This window comes from Mus caroli, unplaced genomic scaffold (assembly GCF_978045245.1).
Source record: "Mus caroli unplaced genomic scaffold, Mus_caroli_1 scaffold_11, whole genome shotgun sequence".
NCBI classification, from domain to species: Eukaryota; Metazoa; Chordata; class Mammalia; order Rodentia; family Muridae; genus Mus; species Mus caroli.
The window spans coordinates 56456442-56483307 of record NW_028227266.1 but is presented as its reverse complement, the minus strand read 5'-3'; the positions used below and the strand labels follow the sequence as shown (position 1 = coordinate 56483307).

The following is a 26866-nucleotide window of genomic DNA, read 5'->3' as shown; positions in this document are numbered from 1 at the left end:
AAGATTTGTATGAGAATGTTTTAATCCCCCACTACCACCACCACACACATACACACTATTCAGTAAACCTTTGTTTACACAAAGGCCAGCTGCTGTATTCCAAGAATTTGATGGCCTGGAGCAAGTGACTTCTTTCCCCTTCGATCATTTTCAGTGAGCCAATTCTTTTCAGACTAGCCAATTGAATTACGACTGTGAGGTCAGACCCCAGCCGAAGGGGAAAGACGCAGTCATCACTGATTAGGATAAAACCCAATGCACTTCCTGTCTCAGGGTGTTTGATCTTCTGAGCTTACCCTCTAGGTCAAAAATAAAGTTTGCTTTGTCCAGACACTTCAGTTGGAGTGGTGGTCTCCTTCTTTGTTCCCAAACTTATTTCTAACCCTCCCTTCCTTACTTTATTTATAAATCCAGTTGCTCAGGCTGTCCTTGAACTTGTAGCAATCCTCCTGACTCTGCCTTCTTAGTGCTAGGATTACATGTATAAGCAATTGTGCCCAGTTTAGAGTATGTTTTTGTTTTTCTCTTTTTTATAAGCATGTGCTTATGTGCACCTCTTTCTCTCTTTCTCTCTCTCTCTCTTCTCGTGTGTGTGTGTGTGTGTATGTGTGTGTGTGTGTGTGTGTATGTGTGTGTCTTTCTCTGTGTGTCTCTGTGTGGAAACCTCTATGTGTATGTGTGTGCCTCTGTGTGTGTGCACATGTGTGTCTGTGTGCCTCTCTACGTGTGTGTGCAGCTGTGTGTATGCACACAGTGCTGCCTCCCTCTTTTGAGATAGTGTCTATCACTGGCCTGGAGCTCAACAATTAAACTACGTTTGCAGGGATTCTGGCACCTCTCTCTCCCTAGCTGAGATTATGTGGGAATGCTACCACGCCCACCATTTTTATGTGGATTCTAAGGATCAAATTCCAGTCCTCTCCCTTGCAAAGCAAGCACTTTACCGTGCTCCAGTCTATCATGCCTCTCTCCTAACTGTTACTATGCCTCATTCTGTCTCTAACTCTCTTACACACACACACACACACACACACACACACACACACACACACACACACACACAGAGTTCCTCCTTCCTTACCTATGAAATTTGCTTCCTCCTCCCAAAGGTTTCAGACAGGACCTTTCTTAACCAGGACCTTCCTCTGTCTGGTCCCTGACCAGGTCAACTCCCCCTGCTACCCATCCCTGTTCTTGCTCCATTTTACAGTTTACCGCTCTGTCTATTGGGAGTTCCTGGATGCCTGGACTCTACAAGACCCCAGTCTACAAGCATGAGCCAGCTAGCCACCCCTGGGTACCAGGATCCTGCTGGACAATCCAGTAGTCAGCAATCAGACTCCCAAAGGCCAGTGCTGCTGATACTGCCAGTAGCCTGCTGTCCCCCTCCTGCCGCCCCTGGAACTTTAGCCCTCAGAGACAAAACTGATGAAGGGACTTGCAGGGGTGACCCTCAGGATCCCTGTGAGCCCCAGCTTATTCCCACAGCTTCTATCCTGCTAAAGCCAGGGTCAGAGGATTTCAGAAATGGCCCTAGCACTCTTGGCTTGGTCGATACTGAGCTTGTGACTTCTGTCTGAGGGAGACAGACTCACAAGTACCACAGAGAAGACAGTTTCCAGGGAGCCAAGCCTTCCTTGTTGGGAAGGGACCATGCTTCTATAATGACTGTGTCTTTGCCACCTATAAGCTGAGTGATTATAAATTTCAACCTGGGTCTTAGTTTCTCAGTCTGATGTGGAGACAGACTTCACTTTGCAATCCTGTCACCCTGCTAGCTGGTGACACTCAAACCTGAAGGGAACAGGATGGGCTAAAAGGAGGGAGGCTTTGGAAGGAGATGGGTGGGACAGGGGCAAGATGCAGGACTATGAGGCGGTGGGGTGATCTAGGCATCCCACAGCCTGGACATCAGGAGACCTGAGCCCACTCTCTCCACCCACCTGTTTTCTCTGGCCTGTTTCCTCTGCTGTAGAAGGGAATGAGCGTCTACAGGTCTCAGCAACTTCCAGAGAACTCTCCGATATCCCTGCTTTTGGTGAGAACTCAGTTCTATGCAGAGGCTGGGAGTGGGTGGGTGGAGAGGGAGTAGGAGGTAGGTGCCTGGAGATGGGGGCCTAAGAGCTCTCAGGAGCCCAGGGGTGCTGGCAGGCAGGCTGAAAAGAGCCATTGTGGAAAACAGGAAGAGGCCCTCTGGGGTGGCTAATTACAGACCCAGGCTCTTCCAGACCCCAGCAGCCTCTGAGTGGCCATTCTTCTGTAGAAGAAAAGAGAGTCCAGGGCCCCATTAAGGCTTTCATGCTAGGACTGCAGAAGGTGTCTTGGAAGCTAGCCTTCGGCCACCACTGGCTCCCTAGACCTTCCTCCACACTGAGGGGAATCGTAGATTCTGCAATCCAGGACAGCCTCACCTGAGGTTTGAGCCTTTTGAAAGCTGTTAAGAATGGGAGCTCAGACCTGTCTTTCTATGCTCAGTTGGACTCAGTTTCTCCAAGTGTAAAGCATGGTTGTTGTCTAGTCGTGGCATGCTAGGATGCTATGACCATCTCTGCAGAGCTGAGACCAAGACTCTTCTGGAAAGTCTAAGTACCTCTGTCCAGCTTCATTGTCTGTCATGGCTTTCCTCCCTTCTGTGCACACCAAGGCTCCTCAAGCTGAGTTCAAAAGCCCCCAACGCTCTTAACTTCTCACAGATGGAATCCAGAGGAAAGAGTCACAAAGAGAAGCTGAGTTGTGTTGTGTTCACTTTCTCCTTCTTATTCAATGTACATGGGTGCATTGCCTGCATGTAGGTCTGTGCATCAAGTGCATGCAGAGCCCACAAAGGCCAGAGAAGATTTTGGATTCTCTGGGGCTGGAGTTATAGAGGATTTCCAGCCGCCACGTGCATGCTGGGAGTCAAAGCTGGGTCCTCCGGAAGTGCAGCCAGTGCTCTTCATAGCTGATCCTTCTCTCCAGCCCTGGCTGAGTTGTCTTTATCGATGAATCATTCATTCACTCCATAATGCTTTAATCACCTCCCGGATCCCTATTACCTGTCCTGATCTGGGCACACAAACTACCACATGCTTCCTAAAGAAACTTCAATAAGGAGTAGGTAGGTCATCGGTTGCAACAGGACAGGAAAGGGTACAAGGTAGCCGAGGAGAGCCTCTCTGGAGGGCCTGCGGGAGTCGCAGTCTTGCTCCAGAAAGAACTGGGCAGTGTGGGCAGAGGAACCATAGCAGCAAAGGCAGGCAGTGTGAAGGTGCGGGATAGACCTGGCCCGGTGCAATTTGAGCCTTCCCCAAGATGCTATCCTGTGGGCAGTGAGCCAGTCTGAAAGAACAGTGCTGAGAGACTCCATTCATAGGAGCACCTGGAGAAGCCTGGCCAATGAGCATGCAGACACAGGAAGCAAAAGGTAAGGTTGCCAGGGAATAAGTGCTGGGGGAAGGGAGCTGTTATTTAATGGGGGGGGGCAGTTTCTGTTTTACAAGATAAATAATTCTATCTAGATCTTGATAACATAGCAAAGAGAAAATCCTCCTGAACTGTACTTTAAAATACTTACCTATCTGCTTATATCTATATATGTAATTCAAAAAACTAATTGGTGTTTTGGTGTTGCTCCTTTTCTTCTTGTAGCCCAGACTGCCCTCAAACTTGATATGTAGTCAAGGATGACCTTGAACTTCTGACCTTCCTGCTTCTACCCCCTGTGTTATACTCATATGTATGTGGTTCTGAAATCAAAGGTCAGGCTTGGTGTATGCTAGGCAAGAATCCCAGCAACTGAGCTGCCTCCCCAGATCAAGGGTTTTTGTTGTTTTCTTTATTTTATTTTTTTTACATCTATCTGCCTGCCTGTCTGTCTGTCTTTCTGCTATCTATCTATCTATCTATCTATCTATCTATCTATCTATCTATCTATCTATTGTATATGAGTGAACTTTTGTTCCAGGGAGCTCAAGTGGAGATCAGAGGACAATTTTTGGGGAGTTAGTTCTCTTCCACTGTGTAGGTCCCAGGAATCGAACTCAGACTGTCAGGCTTGGTAGCAAGAAGTGCTTTTACCCACTGAGCCATCCCATCAATTTCGTTTTTGTTTGTGTTTTTTTGGTTTGTTTTTTAAGTACATGCAACACACACACACACACACACACACACACACACACACACACAGAGAGAGAGAGAGAGAGAGAGAGAGAGAGAGAAAGAGAGAGAGAGAGAGAGAGAGAGAGAGAGAGAGAGAGAGAGAGAAAGAGAGAGAGAGTTTATCCTAGAGACAGAGTAGGCAAGGGATACTTGGAAAGGGTGGGATGCCAGATAGTAGAGGGTCCTAAACTATGCTGAAGCTAAAAAGCCACCTCAGAGGCATTTGACAATATGGAGAGGTCATAGGGGAGAACAACAGTTCTGAAGGGAATGGAAGGCCCAGCTGAGAAAACTCTCAGTTCTTCTGCACACAGGCCTCGCCTTCTGGAGCAGCATGGGAAGGGTACAGTGTGCAGAGGTCACTGGGTCTTGGAGCAGGTCAGATGGATTCTCATCTATGACATTTCTGGAAGTGGCTTCAGACATATAAAAGAAGAGAGCTGGTTAAGCAAGCCACGTTGTTTCAGGACAGACAGGCAGAAACAAATCACAGCCTCTAGTTCATGGCTGGCCACATGCAAGTTTTCAGGTAGCCTCTGCCATCCATCACCCCCCACCACCACCACCAAAAAAAACCCAGCCATTCTGTGGCCTTTTCCCTGTGTGGCTTTCAGGGTTCCAAACCTCTAGAACTATAGGATGACTTCTCTATCCCACTGTTGCCCATCATACTGAAGAGGCACCAACAGCCAGGGAGAAGGGACCTCCTGAATGTCACCTATATGTTGAGTCACTAGAATTCTTCCTCACTGTCTCCTTGGGGACCAGAGGAAACTGAATTTGATAGTTGTAAAGGAAGCCTGCCACATATACTGGGACCCTTAGCTGGGCTTGCCAGAGGCCACCTTCAGATCAGTGCCTCTTCCTTTATGAAAATGATTTCAGCTGACACAGTTAACTGTAAGAGAACTGTTCTGAATGCAAACTCTGCCGTCCACAAGCTTCCTCTACAGACGCAGACCTATCCTTCTACAGCCTCAGGCTACAGGATTTCTCCAGGAGAAGGTATCACGTCTTTGGGTCAGTCAATCTTAGGACATGTTTTGTAAGGGAATATGTAGCTTGATTGGACTCCTTAGGTTCAGAGCTCAGTTCTCACTGGCCATTTGATCTGTGAAGCGTGCCTGAACTTTCTTTCAGCCTCATGCTGCCCATTTAGAAAACAGGAACTAGTTTTGTCCACCTTATAGAACCACAAGACTGTCTGGTGAAACTGCTCAGGGGAATGTCATCGCCAATGGTAATGATATTAACATTATCAGCCGATGATGAGGATGGCGGTAGTGACACAGGGGTGACAATGGTTCTGTTAATGGTGGTGGTGATGGTGCTAATTGTTCAGGTCCAGATGGTGTGAAATTCCTTCCTCAAGCACAAAGCCTGACGCAGATGTGTGGCCCCATGACTGTGGAAAACAGCAGGCAGGAGATAAAGCCAGTGCAAATGTCCCCCAGCGGGAGAAAAATTAGGCCACAAACTCAAGGAAGGGCAAAAGAAAGAACTCAGATAAGGAGGTCAAAGAGACCATGCTTGGGGCTGAAGAGATGATTCAGTGGTTAAGAACACTGTCTGTTCTTCCAAAGGACCTGGGTTCAGTTCTCAGCACTCACATGGCAGCTCACAACTGTCTGCAATTCCAGTTCCAGAGGATCTGACCCATCATACAGATATTCATGCAGGAGAAAACCAATGCACATAAAATAGAAATAAATAGATTATATATACATACATATACATATATATATACATATGTATATATATATTTATATTAAAAAGATACTTGCTCAAGTTCTGCTTGTAATGCCATCTCTAGTAGCTGGATTAATATATAAACAGCAGTGGGAAAATAAAATTTGTTCATTCTTAAAGGGAACCCAGAGTCTTGTGTCTCTTTCTACCATTATCCTTCTTTCCTGTACTGCCCAAGACTGTGCTGGACACAGTAGGTAGTGATGGTGGCGGTGGTGGTAGTGGTGGCAGCAGACTTAGTCTTTTTTGAATAGTGTCTAGGATCCTCTGATTTCCATTGAAACCCAGGGCAAAGAAGCACAGACTCTAGACTGACAACCTAGCTTTGAGAGGCCAACTTCTCTGTAAAGCTGTGTGTCTTGTATAAGGTAAGCTGGCTGCAGAAGCAGACATGGACCATACATTCCCTTACCCTGGAGACCTCTCCCACATCCACACTAAGGACTTCCAGGTAGAGACAGGCTCCCCAGAAATGGAGAGTTCTGAATACCACATACCCATGTGCCCCCATTTTTCTATACAATGTATGAAGTATATCATCTCTTAGCACACTTGAGAATTTGGTTGTGTGTGTATGTGCTTGTGTGTGTGTGTGTGCATGCATGTGCACATGCTGTGTGTATGGTTTAAGGATTTATATATGTTATGAGTACAAATGTGTGTACAGGTACACATGTGTATGTGTTTGTATCTGTGTGTATGTTTGTGTGTACAGGTACACATGTGTATGTGTTTGTATCTGTGTGTATGTTTGTGTGTACAGGTACACATGTGTATGTGTTTGTATCTGTGTGTATGTTTGTGTGTACAGGAACACATGTGTATGTGTTTGTATCTGTGTATATGTTTGTGTGTACAGGTACACATGTGTATGTGTTTGTATCTGTGTATATGTTTGTGTGTACAGGTACACATGTGTATGTGTTTGTATCTGTGTATATGTTTGTGTGTACAGGTACACATGTGTATGTGTTTGTATCTGTGTATATGTTTGTGTGTACAGGTACACATGTGTATGTGTTTGTATCTGTGTATATGTTTGTGTGTACAGGTACACATGTGTATGTGTTTGTATCTGTGTGTATGTTTGTGTGTACAGGTACACATATGTGCATGCTTGTGTGTGTGCACATGTACACATGTGTGTGTATAGTTTAAGGATTTATATATGTTATGAGTACAAATGTGTGTACAGGTACACATGTGTATGTGTTTGTATCTGTGTGTATGTTTGTGTGTACAGATACACATATGTGCATGCTTGTGTGTGTGTTTGTGTGCACACGTACACATGTGTGTGTTTGTATGTACAGGTACACATGTGTGTGTGTGCATGTAGACACCAGAGGTCAACCTCAGATGTTATTCCTCAGGACTCTTTTACTTTTTTTAAGACAGGAACTTACTGATTCTCCTAGATGGACTTCCTGCCTGGGCCTCCCCAGGACTAAAATAATGAGCATAGCATACACAACCATTTCCAGTTTCCATGGGTCCTGGGAATCAAACTCAGGTTCTCATGCTTGTGCACCAATACTGACCGAGTCCCAGCCCTGATCATTCATTTTCCATATTTCTTGTTTATCTTTGTCTTCTCTACCCATTACCTTCACTAGAAGACAGGCTTCAGGAGGGCAGGAATGTGTCTATTTCACTGCTATATTCAAAATGCCCAAGACAGCACCTCATATATAGTAGGTTCTCAATAAATATTTACTGACAGATCAAATGCTAAATGGGAAGAATTAATTGATGCCTTTGTTCCCCAGTTCAGGCTCAGTTTCCTGGCTTGTTGCCTGGATCCTTCTCAAACAAACAGAGAAGGGTGAGGTGTGGCCCCAAGTGCCTAACCTGTCTGCTTTCTGACTGGACCCAGGATGGGACTGTGAGCAGGAAAGGGCAGGGCTCAGCCTGGAGTTCTGACCCTGGCTGAAGCCATGACCTTTAGAGGTCCTGATCCCTACCTCCCTGCATCCCTGCTGAGCCAGAGACTGAAGGCTGGAGAGAAGACGCTGGACCTGGAGTTTGAGATCTTGAGTGTGGGATTTAATGAAGAGGGCCGGTACGCCCTGAGGCTGTCAGCTGAGAACCCACTGCAGGCAGGCTCCAGCGCTGGGGTGCAGTTGCAAGTCAATGATGAGGACCCCCTTCCAGCCTGCTCAGCTGTCACTGAGGTCATTGAGCAGCAGGATCCTGGCCAGAGCCTGACCTTCACCAGGAACAAATTTATCTTCACTCTGCCCAAAGGTATAAAGTGAAGTCAAGGGTTGGGGGGAAGCAGGATCCTTGGGACTTCTGCCCTAGAGCTGATCAGGACCCTGGGGGACTGCAAGGGACCTGGACAGCCAGAGGCAGAGCTCCAGCCTCAATTCTAAGCTCTGCCTGTGTGACTATGTGGCCTTGGGCAAACGCTGGTCCTGTAAAGTTCTTGCTTCCTTCAGTGTGGTGTGGATGCTGAAACTGTTCTCATAGAGGGCAAAGGTGAAGAGGAACTAAAGGGGGGTATGAATTTGATAGAGACAAAGCCCAAAGCACATTTAGACCTAGGCAGTGAATGGTACATGGATGGAGTGATGCTAGAAGCCCCCTGAGTTCCTTCTGATTGTAGGGATAGAGACTGGACAGACATGAATGGATAGAAGATCCTGGTCTTACTTTCTGGGAGCTTCCAGACTGGGTACAAAGAGGCAGGAATTTTAAGTCAAAACTAGCTAACTAATCTAGAAGATTCAGGCTTAGACAGAGGACTTACCAGACAACAGTCCTGGTGTATATCCCAGGCTAAGGTTAGCCAAACTCTTCCCTGGTGTCAGAACACAGAACAATCCCATGGGCTATAGGCCTCCTCACTCTGGTGGGGTCACATGAGGCATAGGTAAACCGAAGGAGTCTTGAGTGAGGGCTGAGAGGAGTCAGCCACAAGGGAATTCTTAGCCAAGCTGGTTGGATTCAGTTCAAGTTGCCCCAGGGCCCTCGATGTCCTTCTCACCCCTTGGAGAAGGGAGGGAAATCCTAAAGACCACATTTAAAGCCATGTTCTCCACCCAGGGTTCTGTAAGAATGATGGGCAGAGTGATGCACATCTTCGTGTGGAGGCTCTGAGGCTGGATGGATCCTCAGGACAGGAGGCTCAGAGGGTAGGTGAGGCCATCTTCCCCATTTACCCACGACCAGATGAGCCCCGAATGAACCTCACAGCACAGGATCATGAAGACCTGTACCGCTATTGTGGCAACCTGGCTCTTCTTCGAGCCAGCGAGGACCCCACAGCCCGCCACTGTGGGGGCCTGGCTTACAGTGTGGCCTTCCATGTGCACAGGGCCCCTAGGTCCTCTGTCTCAGACTGTCTTCTGGAACCCAGCCAACCAGAGCTACAGGTGGGTGCTCCTGGGTCCCAGTTCAGGACACAGCCTTTGATGAAACTGGTTGTCTGCAGCCCTACAGTCCCCAACCTCAGTCTCCTACGTTCTCAGCAGACTTCGAGGGAGGCCCTGAGTGACAAGATAGAAGAATCTTATGTGAGCCCATTCAGCACTGACAGTGACCAGGAGGGGCTCAGCTGGGAAGCAGGACCCTGGCAGCATCCGGCTCAGGTGAGGGGCACCAGCCCTTCTGTGGGAGGGTTCCCTACTACGTTATCTCTCATTTAGGCATCACATCCAATTGAGAACTCACAGAGCAAGCAGTAGTTCGTTGCACAGGTGGAGAAAACACACCTCAGGATTCTAGGTTCCACGAAATGTCAATAGTTACTGGAAACCTCAGGACATATATAGTAGCATGTGGTACCCAATGCCAGGACAGCCACTAAGTATGGAATGTCACTAGAGCCAATACAGTTGGATACAATATTGGTATTATACACGGTCCTTGACACTGTCATGAAGGCTCTGAAAGGGGTCGGGGTGTAAGCCCAGGAAAGGCTTTCTTAGATGTGTCATTTTGCAAGGGCTCTTTGCTTCCTTCTTCACTCATTTATGGGCTCCTCCATCCTGTATTTATCTGTCAGACCCACACTAGGTGAGTGAGGTTTACGGGTAGCAATTTGGAAAAGGTTCCAGGGGTGAGGTCTAGTATAAGCTAGCAAAGAGAAGAAGGTGGCTCAGTCAGCTGGCAGCAGAGGGACAAGTTGAGATGGAGCTCAGCGCTCGCTCTCTTTCTCCCTCCCCCCCCCCCCCCGTCCCTCCGCCCTCTCTCTCTCTCTCTCTCCCTCTCTCTCTAGCTCCCCCCCCCCTGCCTGGCACTGAGTAGAGGCAGGGAGGGAAACTGAGTTAGGTCATGGAGAGGTTCAATAGGGAAAGAAGTGGGAGGAGCTGAAGCTATCCTGGCAACAAGCAGAGGGAGGTATTCAATTCTGGAGGCAAAAAGCGAGGTGTGGGAGGGGCCTGCAAGGACAGGATTGTATGTAAAGTAAGCAGGCAGCATGTGACAGGGACCCAGAAGCACTGCTCTCCTCCAGGCCTCCTGGTTTGCTAACATGGCCCACTCTGACCTTTGTCCATTCATTTCTCAATCAATGAACACACCTTTCTAACCCACTCCTGTGCTCAGCCCCAATCTGTTCTGGAGGCTAAGTTTATGGATGAGATGGACAGTCTAGGTAAGGCTGAAACTCCCTGTGTTCCTAGCCTGGGCCCAGCTCCTCTGTCTAATGCTATCATCTAGGGACAGGACACTCTGGAGGAGGCCAAGAACTCAGGAACTGTCCCTGCTCTTTGGGTCTCCCTGGCCTGGCCAGCCTGAGGCACATGGATGTGGACGGTGTACTCAGGCTACAGTGTAAAATGTGGGTGAAGGAGGTTGGGAACTGCTGGGGGGAGAGGGGGCTGGCACGATGGCTGCAGTCGACCTCAGCAGCTCTAATTTCTGTTATTTAAAGCTATCATCTCTGCGCCATATTCCCTCTTAAAGTGTCAGATGTCTGCTTCTACGGAGACAAGAAAATAGCTTTCAGGGGAGAGGAAAATCGCACCCCTTAGGGGGGATGGGAGGGGTCAGCAATCACAGCCCTGATGGCAGTGCCAGAGCCACAGACAATGGAGGGTTCCCTGTGAACAAGGGACGGGGGCTTGTAGTTAGACAGACTCAGCCCAGCAGCTCAGCCTAAGGAGAGCAAGCTCCTGTCCCTATAGATACCTGGGGGCCGTGGCAGGACACAAAGGGCTAGTGGGGCTCTATTGCTCTTTGGACCTGTATCCTGGAGCTATAGGAACCCTAGCAGCCATACTGTCTCCCTGCCTTGTGGATAGGGACAGGAAGTCCAGATAAGAGTATTTCATAAGAAAGGGGACATTCCCCAGGAGAGGGGGGCTTCCCTGGCTTTCTGGTTGACAGCCGAAGAGGAGAGAGGAAGGCAGTGAACAGGGGGAATAAAAGGGACAAGAGAGAACTTCATTTTGGGGTTCCAGAGCAACCTCAGCAACATTCAGTTCAAGCCTAAGAACAAATTTCTGGGCTCCAGGAGCAAAAGCTTCAATTCAAAGGCATTTCCTCCAGGAAGCTTTCCCCAGCACAGGGTTCATCCATTCGACCCTGTTCTCAGTCCTGCTGCCACCAGACGGCTCAACAACTGGTTCAGTGTAGGACTTTGTTTTCAAGGGTGCTTTTTGCTTTGCATGGTGTGTGACATTTTCTCCCAAGCATAACAGTTAAAGGTCATGGGGTGGGGCAATAGAACAAGAGGATGAAGGGCAGGCAGGCATCTAACGGGGCTACAGGGAAAAGGGCTCAGTATCCATATCTGCTGACTGAGTCTGAATCCTTTTGCTTCCTAGCCATGGTGTCCTTGGTTCTAAATGGCCACACCAAATGTTGCTCTGAGCTAATATTTTCCAGGGGGTGGGGGCGGTTAGCAGGAACTATTCCCGAAACTATTTCCAACATGAGCAGCCAGAGACCGAGGGTGGAGGTCCCTCAGGGGTGCCCTGACTCACCAAGGAGAACCCTAGGAGTACACTGGCAGGAGCTACCCCAAGTTCCCTGCAGCCAATGGCTGTCATCCTCCCCTGGGGCAAAGGGGCTTCCTTACAAACCTGCCCTTACCTGATACTACCTGTATTCACTTCCTGGAAGCTTTGAGATCACACAACTACTCCTCTGTCTTTGTCTAAAAGATGGTTCAGTGATCAGAGAGGAAGCAGGTGGTCTGTACAGTGCTGGGAGGAGGGACCTGGGGGAGAAGAGTAGAAAGTGCAGGCAAGCCTTAGCTATGACCAGCTACCCCCTTCCAAATACCCTACTATGTCTCCTGGTGAGGTTGGGGAGGGAAAAAGAGGACTGGTGTCTTCAGTCCCTGAGCCATTGTGCCCTCAAAGGTCACTAGTTGAGGGACATCTTCCCACAGGCAGAGCTGTTGAAGAGGGAAACTTTGAACTGGAAATCCCCAGGTAAGGAGTTTCTGGAAACATGAATTGAATTCCTTGCTTATAGTTCCGGGGGCCACCTTGGGGATTCCTGCGATTTTGAACCGTAATTTCCTCCCACAAGACCCTGCGGTCCAGGTTCCTGTGGAAGAGGGAGGAGGGTGTGATGAGCTCGACCCCGCAGTACCTCTTCCTAACAATCATGGTTTTGTTTCATAGAAATGATTCTGTTTCCCTGGAGCCTTTTAAAAGACGCTTTTAATTTTTTTTTTTATTTCTTCCATTTAAAACACCTTTTCATTTATTTATTTATTTTTGCCCCAGAGGAGCAGGGAAAGAAAGAAGAAAGCTAGTAAAGCAATCACCAAATGAGAAGCACCTGGCTCGAAGCCTGTGGCTTCTAACTGTAGCTCTGCCACTAAGAAGCTGGGGGCTTTTATTAAGAAGTGGAGGAGAACCAAGTGGCCGAGGAGAGGGCGGAGTGGCTGGCTAGCTCACCTCCACCCTCTGTCCCTACACCTCGGTGGTAATCTTGTTCCTTTCCCTTTGTTCCCTCTCTCTCCCCACCCCCATCCTGCCTGTTTCTTCCTGGTCGCGATTCTGGCTAGAGCGGCAGGTCTGCACTTTCGCCGCCCCGGGAACCCTCCAGCTTCGGGCAGGAGTGCTGCCAGTCTTCACTCTCCCTCTCTTGGCTGCTTTTAAATTCATTATGCCTTTTATTGCTCGCTATTGCGTGCTTTATTCCCATTGCCCTGGAGACTAGAGTGGTTCAAGGGGGAGAGGCGCACGATGCGGATTTCATTAACTCCACTCTTTACTGCCCATTCACTCTCAGGGGCTGGCCTGGAAGGGTGGGGAGGGAGGCCTGGGCACCTCTTTGTTGTCCCCCGTCCTTCCGTGCCGACCTGCTTCTCTGGTCTTTCAAAGCTCCACCTGCCACGGTCCTGGTAGAGAGGAACGCAGTGGCCCATTTCACAGGTTGGGAGATAGGTGCAGGACTACATATAGGAAGTGGCTGGAGGTGCAGAGCGAGAGCGCAGGTTAGAACAGAGCTGCCAGCCCCTTCCCTGGCTGATACCGCTGACTCTCTGAGAATCTGCTCTGGACCGGAATCCCCAAGCTGTCCCTTCTCTGCTGTCTTGCCTCCATCAAATCTGCGGCCTGCAGCAGGGGTAGCTTCTTCCTTGCAAATGAGGCAGTTTTATGGGCTTTAGAAAAACACTCCAATTGTTCCCTCAATTACCCTGGAGCAGATTGAATATATTAATCTCTCTCTTAACTCGAGTTAGAGACTCAGCTGCCACCCCTCCCCCCAGCCACCAGCCCCTTTCTGCAGGCACGTGCCAGGGATTGACTCCCAGCCCCCACCTTTCCGGGCCTGGAGCCCCAAGCTGGTCAGTTTAGGCCCTGGTAAATGCCCCTCCCCCACCCCACCCCACCCCTCTCTCTCTACACACACACATACACACACACACACACACACACACACACACAAGGGCGGGGGGGGCGGGGAGGGGAGAGAAAGAGAGCCCTGTTTTACATTTTCCTATCAATTTTCATTGATTTTTTTTCTCTCCTTTGCCATTATTTGAAAGAGCCTTTTTCTTGAGTAAACGTGATGATGGGGCCATCCACCCTCCCACCCCTCTTACCACATAGGGACTGGGCGGGGTCTGAGGCGCCCCCCGCACCCCCCTCCCCAGCTCCAGTGACAAGTGCCTCTAGCTTAAACACAGTCTGCCCCAGGCAGCTGAGCCCTGCTAAAAGCTACCTGAGGTTTCCCTTTGTACCTCGATTTTCTTTTATTTCTGAGGAACAAAGGCAACTGTCAAGGCGTTCTCAGAGAGCGCTGTCACCCACACAGGGAGGGGTGTAGCCTGTCTCTATGGTGGTGAGAGTATCTGCATGTAAGTGTGTATGAGAGAGACAGAGAGACAGACAGAAAGATAGAGATAAAGAGAGATAGAGAGACAGAGAGAGACAGAAAAAGTCCAGTTGGGGGAGATGGAGAGGAAGGAGGTGCCTGTTTCTGAGGTCCTCTTAGCCAGTCGAAGCCCAGCTCCAGGGAACCGTGCACATCCCCACCTGTCACCCCCAGCAATCACCTTCACAGGTGTTTAGGCTCCCAGGAGCACACAAGCACATAGTGATTGTGTGTGTGCAAAACCACACCGTGTCCTCTCCCAAAGACAAGTCCATAAGAAGCACACACACATGAGAAGCACACACACATGAGAAGCACACACACATGAGAAGCACACACACATGAGAAGCACACACACATGAGAAGCACACACACATGAGAAGCACACACACATGAGAAGCACACACACATGAGAAGCACACACACATGAGAAGCACACACACATGAGAAGCACACACACATGAGAAGCACACACACATGAGAAGCACACACACATGAGAAGCACACACACATGAGAAGCACACACACATGAGAAGCACACACACATGAGAAGCACACATGCCCCCTACATCTAGACCCGTGCCTCCTGGCTTCGTCTCTGTACAAACTCCAGAGCACAATCTCTACCAAATGAGTTAGAGGCCTGGGAACATGGCATGTGTGATGTATGAGGTGAGATTAAAGCACTGTGTGAAACTGATATTTAATTCAACTCTGACAGCAGATGGGGGCAGGCAGCAGGGAAAGCTAGCAGCCTGGATGCTTTGGTCTCCATGACGCTTGGCCTACCGGGATCAGCACAGCCTCCCCTATGGTACTGTGGTCCAACTTCACTTGACATAGGTGGCATCCATTCATCCATCCACCCACCCACACATGCCTTCATTCTATCCACTTTCCCAAGCAGCAGACTGAGTGTCTGTGTGTCCAGCCCTTGGAGACATGCCCAGATAGCCACAGGGAGGAGATAGAAGGCACGGACAGTGACTTTCCAAACCCACCATATCTATGAGGCCCAAGGCCTCAGACCCCTGCAGAACAGCGGCTCGGGGAGGATTTAGAAGATTGTAGCTTTGAACCTCAGTTCCCAGCTCCATCTAAACAGTTACAACTCAGATAGAGTCCCCAAGTTCCTTGGGCCTTGTAGTCCTCAGCCAAGCAATGGGCGCAGTGGAGTCTAGTGGGAAGCTACGGGGCTTGGGTGAGGAAAAGGATGGGAACTTGACGGTGTAAAGCCCTCCTCACAGGCATCAGGGTGGTGGCTGAGCCATGCCTCAAGGATAGATGAGGCAGAAGAGAGCAGGGTTCTCATGGAACTCTCAGAAGGAACACAGCGTAGAGGCAGGGTATGGAGCCAGGAAAGAAACTGGCGGGTAAGGAGAAATCAGGAAGTAAAGACTTGTAGAGCTACCAAGGAGAGGAAGTGGTGTCTCCACAGGCTCTGGGATTTCTGTCATGGAAGCTGCTCTGAGCCAGACGGACAGAGGCAGAGTCCATACCTCCCTGGGCACCCAAAAAACCCCAATTAAAGCATCAGATTGGTCTCAGGAGGAGGCCAGGGTGGCCTGACAGTATTCGTTTGTGTGTGTGTGTGTGTGTGTGTGTGTGTGTGTGTGTGTAGGAAACTGAACCCTATAGTAGGCAAGGTCCTGCAGAGTCAGCAGCAAAGCCAAGATGGAATCCTGTTCTCCACAGCCCGTTCCAGACTTTCTGCTCTAGCAGTCAGGACCAGGGTAGGGACAACTAACTGTGTCCCTGGCCAGGCAGACTCACAATTTGCAAGCTCTTCCTCGGTCCCTTGGAAGGGGACCCTAATGTTTCACTTTTGACTCCTTCGGTAGAAGCGGAAGGAAACTACCGAAGGAAGTAGTTGGCTTCCTGGTGGCATCTTACGATATGATACGATATGATATGATATGATATGATATGATATGATATGATATGATGTGATACCAAGACCAGTTAAGACAGGTTACCAGTATTCAGCTGACTGTCACAGTGAGGGGCTCATGGACTGGGTGGTTTGGGATCAAGGCTGGAGTGAAGTTGGGGATGTCTGTTTAGGACAAACTTTGTGGCTCCCTAGAACTGGCTGTTGAGACGTAGAGGAGGAATGTTGCACAAAAATCCCCAGCACATGAGTAAACCCTCTGATAGGCTGTCTGAAGAATGAAGGTTTTACCCTAGCAAGCACCACAGTCAAACTTAACACTCAGGGTGAACTCCAGTTGACTGCCTCCCACTGCCTCTGGAGGACTCATGTTACTTCTCTGACCCTGTCTCCTCCCCTGTAGAGGGAGCATAATGTCTCCCTCACAAGATGACTTGTGAAGATTAAGAGAAATGCTGACTTCCCTGCAGTCCAGAAAGCTTCTTGGAGGAGATAGGATCCCCCAAACTCCCTTAAAAACAGCCAGCTTGGAAGGCACCTTGGACTCAGCCATGGAGGCAGGAGGAACCACACATCCTCCCCTGGCCCTGCAGGGAACCTTAGCTCCTCCATGCAGTGTCTGTGGGTCCCTGATTCTGAGCCAGGTCTGGCCTCTCAGAACCCCTCAGAGAGACAAGCGCAACATAGTGAGACTGGGAAGTCCTTGGGTAAAGGAGGAAACAGAAACTGGGAAGGCTTTAGAAATGGAGGAGAAGATGGTACCCTTGCCCTTGGCATCATGAGAATTGACTCTAAGGACTTCTCAAAGGCCCAATCTGTAGGGACCCATGTTCTTTAAATGAAAATGACATGGTATTTACATAAAACCTATACACAGCTTTCTGAATACTTTAATTATTATTAGTAGTAGTACTAATAGTAGTAGTAGTATGGCCCCTTGGGTTAGCAAGGCAAGTAGTGGTACTACTACTAGTAGTAGTAATAGTAATAGTGGTTTTAGTAGTAATAGTAATAGTGGTGGTAGTAGGAGATAGGGTCTAACTAGACATCCCAGGCTGTCCCCAAGCTTGTGAACCTCCTGTCTCAGCCTTCTAAATGTTTGGCTTACAGGAGGAGTATGCAGATGCACCTGGCTCTTCCTATACATTTTAATTTACATTTTAATTCATCTCTAGATCCCTTGTAAAATCTAATGTAATGCTGGAGCACTGTAGTTAGTTGTTGCGCTGTATTGTCTGGAGACTCATAGCAAGGAAAAGTTAATGCATTCAGTTCAGATGGAATTTTATTTTATTTTATTTTATTCTTGAGGTGCCAGAGGTCGAACCCAGACATTGAGCATTCTGAGCATGCCAACCCTAGAAACTATTTTTTTTCAAATATTTTTAAATTTTTAATCTAGGGTTGACTGACTCCATGGCCACAGAACACACACACACATGTGTGTGTGTGTGTTTGTGTGTATGTGTGTATGTATGTGTGTGTGCACTCCTGTGTATGCATATATGTACATGTAATGTATATGTAGACAGAATGTATTGAGTCAGGACAATAAAGTAGGGAGGTAGACGATGGAAAGTTCTTGTTCTGCTGACCTTCAGAAGTGGGACTTCCCCCATGCAGCTCCATTCCTGGGTCATAAGGACTGGGGAAAATGTCCTGACTGAACTGAGGGTCAATGTGAATCACATAAAGGCACACAGCAAGAGCTTGGGAAGCTGGGCTTCTCAGAGGCTATATTCTAAGCAGGGACAGCTGGGGCAGGACATAGGGCCTGGGACATGTTGGTTTCTTTGGGGGGGGGACTTGGAGACTACTGGGGAGGTGGTGATTTGGGGGTGGGTGAGGGCCTGGTAATGTCTCCCCCACACAGAAGAAAGCTTGCCCCAAGCCACTGCAGACTGGATGGCTCTGAGGCCCTTGGGTTAGCATGGCGAGTGTAGACATTATTTTAATCTTCCTCTTAGAGCATAATTGCTTTCTGTCTCCTGGTGTTCCTGAAGAGACTTCCCTCCCGGCGAGATGGCTTTCTAGGCTCCTCTCTCTGCCAGGAGACAAGACAGCTGGGCCAGCTCCATGCTGCATTAACACACTGCAAATGTGATTTCATGGCCTCAAATGAGATTAGGGCCAAAGGCTCTGCTCTCTTGGTGGAGGCAGCAGGCAATGGTGGGCAGGAGTAGCCAGTGCTGAGCTGGAGGTCTGAGAGAGCGCCATTCCAGGTCCAGGCAGCCTGAATGAGTGGCTTCCTATAACTGGAGCTCCTCAGACCTTCTGTTTCATCCTGGCTGCAGAGCCAGCCTTAAGATTTGTTCTGGGATGGGTGCTCTGGTTTCTACTGTTCCATGATTCCCAGGTTATCTATAGGCATTCCAGTAAGGGAGGGTGCTGGGAGAAATACAAATTCTTTAGTGTGGCTTCAGTATCCTCCTCTTCCTTCTCCTCCTCTTCTTCCTCCTCCCCTCCCTCTTCTTCCTCTTCATCTTCCTCCTTCTCTTTCTCCTCTTCCTTCTCCTCCTCTTAACGTGTAGCCCAGCCTTGGTTTAAGCATGCTACATAGCCAAAAATGACCTTGAATTTATTACTCTCCTTGGCCCTTCCTCCTAAGTGCTGGGATTACAGGCCTACATGTATGGATGCATGCCCAGTTTTATGCAGTGCTGGATAGAGCACTGTATACAACAGGCAAGCACTCGACCATCTGAGAGCTACATTCCTAGCCCTAGTTTCCTCGTCTTTAAAATGAGAACTACAGGATATGGCATGGTGGTACACACTTATAATTCCAGCACTTGGGAGGCAGAGGCAATTGAAGCACCACACATTCAAGGCCAGCCTGGACTATGTAAGGAGTTCTAGACCAGCCAGTGCTACATAGCAAGGACTGTCTCAAAACAACAACAATCATTAATAAATAGGAACTATAGAGAGGATCAGCCTATACAAAGTTATACACATTATTCTGTGACATACTAGGTACCCACTATAGGTTACTCACTCTTCTGAGATTTGCAGATGCTATCCACCCTCGTGGGGAGAGAGGCACCAAGACGTGCCACACTAGAGAAGCAGACATCACCATTCCAGGCTAAAGCAGAAGAGGGGAGGGAGGGATTCCGTGCTGATGCCCCTCACTCTCCAAGCACCTACTGATACAAACTTTGCTGTGCTGTGCTGGCCGCTGGAACACAACTTCACCAGGCATGTTCCCTGACCTCAAGGAAGACAGACCCTGTCCTAGAGGAGTAAATGGTGGCTCACGAGCTCTGGGAAGAGGAAGCCTATGAGTTGTGGGTCTGATGTCTTTATGTGCGAAAAGGAGTGGGCAGGGTTCAGGGAAGATTTGGTGGCAGTCAGCTGCCTATGACTTCAGCCATGGAGGGAGACCATCAGGCAGATAGAGTGGCATAATTAAAGTCCCCAAGGCTGAGGAGACCATTGGCTATAGAAGGGCCTGGAGCATGGGTATAGAGTAGAGATGGAGTGAAGGGGACAGGCAGACCAGACTGTTAGAAGAGTTGGGGCTGAGAAGGCACAGGCTTATGCTGAAGACTGGTTGCTCAACAACAGCCTCCTGCTTAGTAAATAGACACCCTCCACCCTGGCAGGGTACCTACCACCTCTGCCCCTTCTTAATGGAAGGGAATAGCAGGCAGCTTCCTCGCTTACCCTTTATTCAATCGCTTGTTAACGAGTTATCGATTCTTTTAGGAGAAAAATGTTCAAAAGCCACGCTGCATCTTTAGCAAAGTGATTTATGAGTTGACAGTGGGGCCTGAGCTGCCTCAGATGAGAGCTCTGGTTACTCAACACGGAGAAGAATCTTCCAGCAGGGCAATCAATCAGGGTGCATGCCAAACAGATGGGAGCAGAGCTAACCAACATGTCACCCCCGTGTCTGCTGGAGACAAAGCCAGGGCCATGGGTGCTCTCTATCACAGAAACTGGGAGAAAGGTGAGGGAAACCTCTGGGCTACCACGTTGCTCCTGACCGCGTTCTCTGGCTCTCTGCAGGAGTCAAGTCAGCACAGCTGCTTAGCTGATGAGGCCACTGAGGTGTCTAAGGTCAAAGGGACTCCAGCAGATCAGGGCTAAAGGTGAGCCCTACGGATTCCAAGGCATCACGCACTTCGTAGCTGAACTTTCTCCTGCTTACTTTATACTGCATGCCGTAACTGTCCTGGGGACTAGAGGCTGCAAGAACAGGCGGCCATGAGACATAGTCACAGAGATCGTCATAGACACACCCAGACAGCCCAGCATCTCTTTACTGAGGTTCCCTAAGGTTTCCTTTGCATACTAAGGCACTGAGGAGAGGCAGAAGTAGTCTCCTGGACTACTACGGTTAACTGTGGCCAATGTGGCCAGTGGGTCCTGTCACTGTAGCTTGTGTTCACAGGGCGTGGCCAAAATTGGACCAAGGTCACATTAATACTACCGGCCACAGCTCAGTTGTCCTGACGCTACCAGGTGGTGACAGGGCCAAGTGATCTGTTAGTGCTGGGTAGTGGTGGCTTTCTCCAGATGCCATGCATTCTGCTCAGATGATACTCCAAGATACACTGCTTGCTCATTTTTGATGCCATCATCTAGCTTCGAGGTCACAGAGCCATCTGCCTGCTCTTGTTCAAAAAGTTAGCTGTGGTTGAGGTGGGGTTCGATAGTAGAGAGTTTGCCTACTATGCTCTCTCCAGCACAAAACAGTAACAACAGAAACAGCCCACAGACGATTGTGTCTGGTCTTAACCCCGTCCATGTTACCCTGGTTTTGAAAGAGAAATAGGAATGTAACTCCTTCTCCTAAAAGAAAGGGAGACGCAACAGGACTTGCCACGCATGCTCAGAGGGCTTGCCACGCATGCTCACAAAGTCCCAGCCATCAGGCCTGGACTCAAATCTCAGCTCTGTCCTCAGAGCTGCTGACCATAAACAGGTCTGTTTCCTTAGAGCACCTATCCTCATGACGAAGAGAGAAGCAAGGGTCATAACACGAGGTTTAACTGAGACAGTGTACTTAAGAGTTGCTGGATGCGGCCCCGACTCATACATAGTATATGCTCATTAAATGCCTGGGTGTCTAGAGGTGCCGGGGGAGGACGGTGGTGGCGATGGTAGGGTTTCAGGCAAGAGCGTAGGCCTACAAGAAGGGCTCACAGAGCAGCTGACTCCGGCCCACACTTGAAAGGCAAGAGTTTGGAAGATGAGCTTAGCCCAAAGGACAGCTTTCTGGGACAGTAACCTGGGTAGTCTTGGATGGAAGGCTACAACCCACAATTGGGATGGAGTTTTCCAGATCCCTGCAAGTAGAGTCCAGTGTGGTCATAGCTGAGAATCACCCACTGGGATACAGAGCAGGGTAGGAAAGAGGAAGAAAGGAGAAAGGAAGAAAGGTTCAAATGAGAGGCACCCACATCCTAAGTGACAATAGTGGAGACTCAAACTGCCTTGCAAGATGCCTGCCTGCCCTCTTGCCAGAGCTGTTGAGGAGGAGGTGGTCCCTTCTGTCTCCAGGTTCTTTGGTGAGAAGGAACAGGATACCCTACAAAGGGACCCCACAGTCCATGCTCCCCAAAGACGGAGGGTAGGGAGAAGACAGCTGGAACCACAGACCCACCCTAACAGGATGTCCCTAGCACAGTGTGACTGCAGGGGCTAAAGCATAGACTCAGATGTCATTTTAATAGAGACTATGAACCGGCTTAACATGACCCTATTGAAGCTATAACTGAAGCAAAGGAAAGGCCAAAGATCTCCACAGAAACCCAGAGCCTCAGACTCCTAGGTGATGTGAGGTCAGGGCAACCCCCCGAGGCTTGGCCAGATGACTATGGAGTCAACACTGTGTCAGAGCACAGGATCTTTGCACGGTCTTACTTCTTTCAGCCACCAAGGGAGCACCTACTCTATACACACGGAGGGCTGAGAGGAATTAATGCCTTCAGGGAACTGCCTGAGTTGACAGCTGTCAAAATAAAGACCTAGAGAGAAATGGTGGCGTTGCTTAGCCCCCAGCCCTCTCTCTGCCAGCATTGAACACCGAGTAAGGGCTGCCCCACAACCATACAAACGGAGGCAGCTGTTTCCATGCACAAAGGGGGCTTCTTTCCTTCTGAACCCCCTGGGAGGGGGGGTCCTGAGTGAGACCCCACAGATAAGGAAAGAGGGTGGGGTGTTGTGTCCATAGGAACAGGCCTGGAAACGGAACTGAATGGGCTAGGGTATCTTCGGGAGGGTGTGATGACCAAGCCCTGGGTTAGAAGTGTATGGCTAGCATCTGCAGACATCCGTAATTTCTCTAGCCCATGTCTGTGAGGCAAAGCCAAGTCCAAGCTCCAGAATGAGCACTTAGGCACTTTATCTCTGTCTCACTCTGCTCCTAGAGTGGCCCTGATTCCTCATCATATGAGGGAGGGAAATAAAGCCCAGAGAGGTTAATATTTTATCTACAGTCACACAGCTATGAGTGGTGGGCTCCAAAAAACACCCCATCTGTGTTTCTAACTCATCCAACCCTGTTGCTCTGCAGAAGGGGAAAGAAACGGAGATGGTATCAGAGCTGGGTACTAAGGGGAGAAGGGAGGTCTAGATGGGGTCTCTAAGACAGACAGACACTGTCCTTGGACTTGTACAGGTAGATTACCCCTGGGGCTGGGAAGACCCAAGGAGGAGCAGAGCCTGACTTTGAACCACATCTTTCTACCTGAGTCCTCTTGTTGCCCACTGCATCCAGCAACGTACACAATGTGGGACACAGCCGTGCATGCAGAAAATACACACAAAAATGTTAGTGAATCTTTTAAAAACTGAGTCACCAACAATGTATGTTTCAGTCCTTTCCCCAATTTCTCCCCCATAGCCCTACCACCCTCCGAGAGGAAACCGCCCCTTGAGTTTTGCAATGATTATTTTGTGTGGCGTATGCATGTGAGCCTGTTCATGGAGGGGGAGGGGGAGTTGTGTGCACGTGGTGGGTGTGCATGTCCACACTTGTGCACGTGGAAGCCAGAGGTTGAAGTCAGGTCTCTTTCTCAGTCTCAGGTCAGAGCTGGTTCTCTTACTACTCCTGGGCCTCCCCACGGGCCAGGCTGGTGGGTTAAGTTCAGGATCCACCATTTCCCAGAGCTGACTGCAGGTGCGTGCGGTCAGGCCCTGCTTTTTTCCATGGGTTCAGGGATCTGAACTCAGGTCCCCATGCTCACAAGGCAGGCACTTTACTGCCTGAGCCGTCTCCCGGGCTGCTGTTTATTGCGAGGCAGAAGGAAGACACCAAGTATCCGAAGAGGCTAGGTGACTACTGCATCCTCTTCTCTGCAACATCTCTGAAGGTAGTGATAGGGTCTTCTGTGCTGTGATAGGAACAAGGGACCAGGCACACAGTGTGGTGAGCTAGCCATAGTCACCCAGAACAGGACAGCAGGGACTGCTGCTCATCAAGCAGTTCAGGGGAAAGAGAGGAGAGCTTCTGAGTCCTCCCTGCTGTACTGCATCTGCGTGGCTGATTCTATCCTGTGATGTCATACAGTGTTGCCTAGGTGATCCAGCTAAATGGAAAACTGTACTTTCCCAGGACAGAACAAGGATCACCCCACTTCACCCTCCTGAGGCTGCCAGGAATCAGTTCCCTAACCTCCTGCTTAGCTGTCCATGGACCAGAAACTCTAAGGCACCTCCACCCACAGGATCTCCCACTTCTGAGAAAGATCCAGATTGCATCCTCCCACTCAACAATCCCCTACCCAGTCCAGCCCCCAAAGCAGTGTGTGGCACCCATGAGATCACACTGATGGGTAAAGACTCAAGGCACCTGGGCCTGCTGGCTGGCGAGGCCCATGACTGATTGCCTGCCCATACCCAGGGCTGATACTAACCCCCTAGATTGCTAAGTGAACACTCTGCCCCCAAGAGGATGGGACGACAGAAGACAAAGGTGAGGCTGACAGTGACAAGTGTGTTTCTTCTCTGGGCCTCAGTCACTGCTGCGAGAGGAGAGTGGTGGTGATTAGATGTTCTGTTCTGAGGCTCTCAGAGATGAAATGCAGTGCCCCAAGGCTGTGGTTGACTTGGCCTGCCCTTGCCTGAGATCCTGCTGATGTTGCCCATCAGCCACCGTGCAATCCTTGGCCATATGGATGTTCCCTGCCCCAACTCTCACCTCATCCTTGCCCTCACCTTGAACACAGATCTTGCCCTTCTGCAAAGAAGGGATTTGGGGGGCGAATCTGTTTTGATCACTGCTGTACCCCTCCCCACTCCCTCCCCCCATACTGAAGATTGAACTCAAGGGCTTTGTGCATGCCAGGCAGGCTCTACCTGCAAGCTAACTCCCCAGCCTGAATTTTGAAAAACTGTAATCAAACGTACTGGTTACTTTCCCTGAGGTTTCTGACCTTTTGCATACGTTTCTGTGGAGCTGAGGAGCCAGCCTGGGGCCTTGTACGTAATAAGTGTGTGCTCTCCCACTGAGCTGCTTCTCACCCCTGTGTCATCTGTGAAAAGGAGCTCCTGCATCAGGCACTGTAACTTCTGCCATTATCATAAATCCCAAGGCTGCAAGCCCTCAGGCAGGCATAGTAACCCAGGAAATGAGCCCAGGTGAAGAAGCGTGGAAAGAGTGGAGAGGTCTCATATCCTGAGCCCTTTCCCTCAATACAAAGGGGCCGTATGGGCTATCCTAGTGCCTAGGTAAGGTTAGTTATTAAAGCTAGGGTTATGAAGTACTGTTTTTGTTGGTGGTGATGGTGGAGGTGGAGTGTGTGTGTGTGTGTGTGTGTGTGTGTGTGCACGCATGTTGGGGATTTGGTATTCTCCTATCTTGTTCTGAAACAAGATCTCATCCCGCATGCCAGGGTAGTGACCTATGAGTTTCTGGAGAGTTCTCTAGTCTCTGCTCTCCATCTTGCTTCAGCAGTGCTAAGACTACAGATGCATGTCCCCTCATCTGGCTTTTTATGTGGTTTATGGGATCCGTCTCAAGTTAGCAGGCTTATGCAGCAAGAACTTTTACCTGCTGAGCCATCGCATTGGCCTGAGAGACCATTTTTTTTAAGCCCAACACCTGCCGAAGTCTAATAGATTGCCCAAATGGCTTATTGGAGTCACCAGACCCTCTCAACCTAGCATCCCTCTGGCAGACTCAGCGTGGCCTCTCTGGCTGGTGTGCTTTCAGATGTGGACCCTTTTGGAAGAGAGATCTGGGCTTCATAGAATTCTATGGCTTCCCAGATTGCTGGAAAGAGGGGATAGGATCAAAGAGGAGTCTTGTTTCATCCAGTCTCTGGCAGAAGCCTGCCCCCTACCTTCCATCTACTTCCCAACCCCCTACCCCTGTGAGCCTTGGCTTGTCTGCTGCTCCCCCCACCACCCCATTACCGCGCTCACACTTCCTCACAATCCAATGCTGCCCCAAGCAACGAGCATTCTGGGATTCCCAAGGACATCTGCCAGCTAGCCCTGACTTGTGGAGGACAAGTTTACTTGCACGGATGGGCAAGGCGTTGGATCAGCACATTTCAAACCTGCCCAGAGCCCAAATCCTAAGGGGTGGCGGAGGGAACTCTGCTTGGAAATGGGCAGACTTTGAGCTTACTACCAGCCTGCTGTCTATGGTCTGTGAGACTGTAGTCTGCTGGTTTCTGCACCTTAGTGTCATTGCATGGGTAAGCAAGAGTGGGGCCTAAGAGCTAAGGTGAGCATAAAGCTCTGCTCTCAGAAAAAGATTCTCTGCCCAGGGTTAGCAGCTTCACTCACAGTTTTCTCCTCACTTTGTAACCTAGTATATATAGGTATAGGTATAGAATATATAGGTATGGGTATAGTGTATATAGGATAGCTATAGGTTTATAGATATTCTGTTTCTTCACAAATTCTTCGGTGTGACCAAGGGCAGAGGCAGGTCTAGCACACTGGTTCTGATGCAGAGACCCATGAGGAAGGAAAGAGGCAAAGGTGAAGACTGGTAGCCCTGGCTTACCACCTGTCCCCTCTATAAGCCTTACCTTTAGCCCAGCTTTTCAGGCTCTAGGCCCAGCATGCCCATGGGGTACATGCCTACAGACTTCACCAGGAGGTACCTGACTAACAGCTGGCCTCAAGCACACAAGTGAAGCACAGCGGTTCCCACCCAGCTCTCACTAAGCTGCGTTTCCTGGAAGTCTGTCCTGAGAGGGAGGTATGGAGATAGGGAGGGGAGACATCCAATCTGTGGACCTGGCAGAGGCCTGGTGGCCTGCAGGGCTGCCAAGGAGTCAGAGAAGCCTTTAGACAAGTGTCATGCTAAGGGCCCTCACTTCTGCACCCCTAGAATGTCACAGCAGGCTGTGTCCTTGCAGCAGCAAGGGTGTCCATCTGGCAGTACAAGGGACATCAAGTTACCTCTCCTAGCCTAACTTCCGGGAACCTTAGTCACACCAAGCCCTGGAAAAGCTCAGTCACAAATCATTTTAGACGTTCCCACTGGTGTGCAGGGAACCGAGCGTCTCAGAAGGACAGAGGTGTTAAGACCTAGATCTCCTGGCTTGTCAGTTGCTGTCACTCCTATACCAGAACAGGAAAACAAACCTACTGGGTGACCGCTGGTTATGGTAGGACCCACAGTGGGGGTAGTACACTAGAAGGAAGTCCTCTGATCTAGGGGAGGCAGTGGTGTGTGAATGCTCCCCCCTCCTCCACTAGCAGGGTTCCCTTCCCCCTACCCTTGCCATGTGTGTGTGTGGTGGGGGAGGTAACTCTCATCAACACCTCTGCAGATGGTGACAGGCCCTGCTGGGTCCTGTTGGGGGAGGGAACAGGTTCAATCCTTAGTCA

At 49.6% G+C, this 26866-nt stretch overlaps 1 protein-coding gene across 6 annotated transcripts in view; it reads left to right on the top strand.

Moving 5' to 3' along the window:
• The first annotated feature begins 7729 nt into the window (after positions 1–7729).
• Positions 7730–26866, top strand: part of Ccdc33 (coiled-coil domain containing 33) — a 91913-nt gene continuing 72776 nt past the window's right edge. For 4 of the 6 annotated variants that reach the window (XM_021172514.2, XM_021172513.2, XM_021172511.3 and 1 more), the window contains exon 1: positions 23639–23990. In XM_021172514.2, coding sequence (XP_021028173.1) covers positions 23970–23990 — 21 coding nt within the window. In that variant the 5' untranslated portion in view covers positions 23639–23969. Of the gene's footprint in view, positions 8134–8934; positions 9264–9362; positions 9480–23638; positions 23991–26866 lie in introns of those variants that run through there. The other 2 variants (XM_085844665.1, XM_085844664.1) reach the window with 1 other exon arrangement.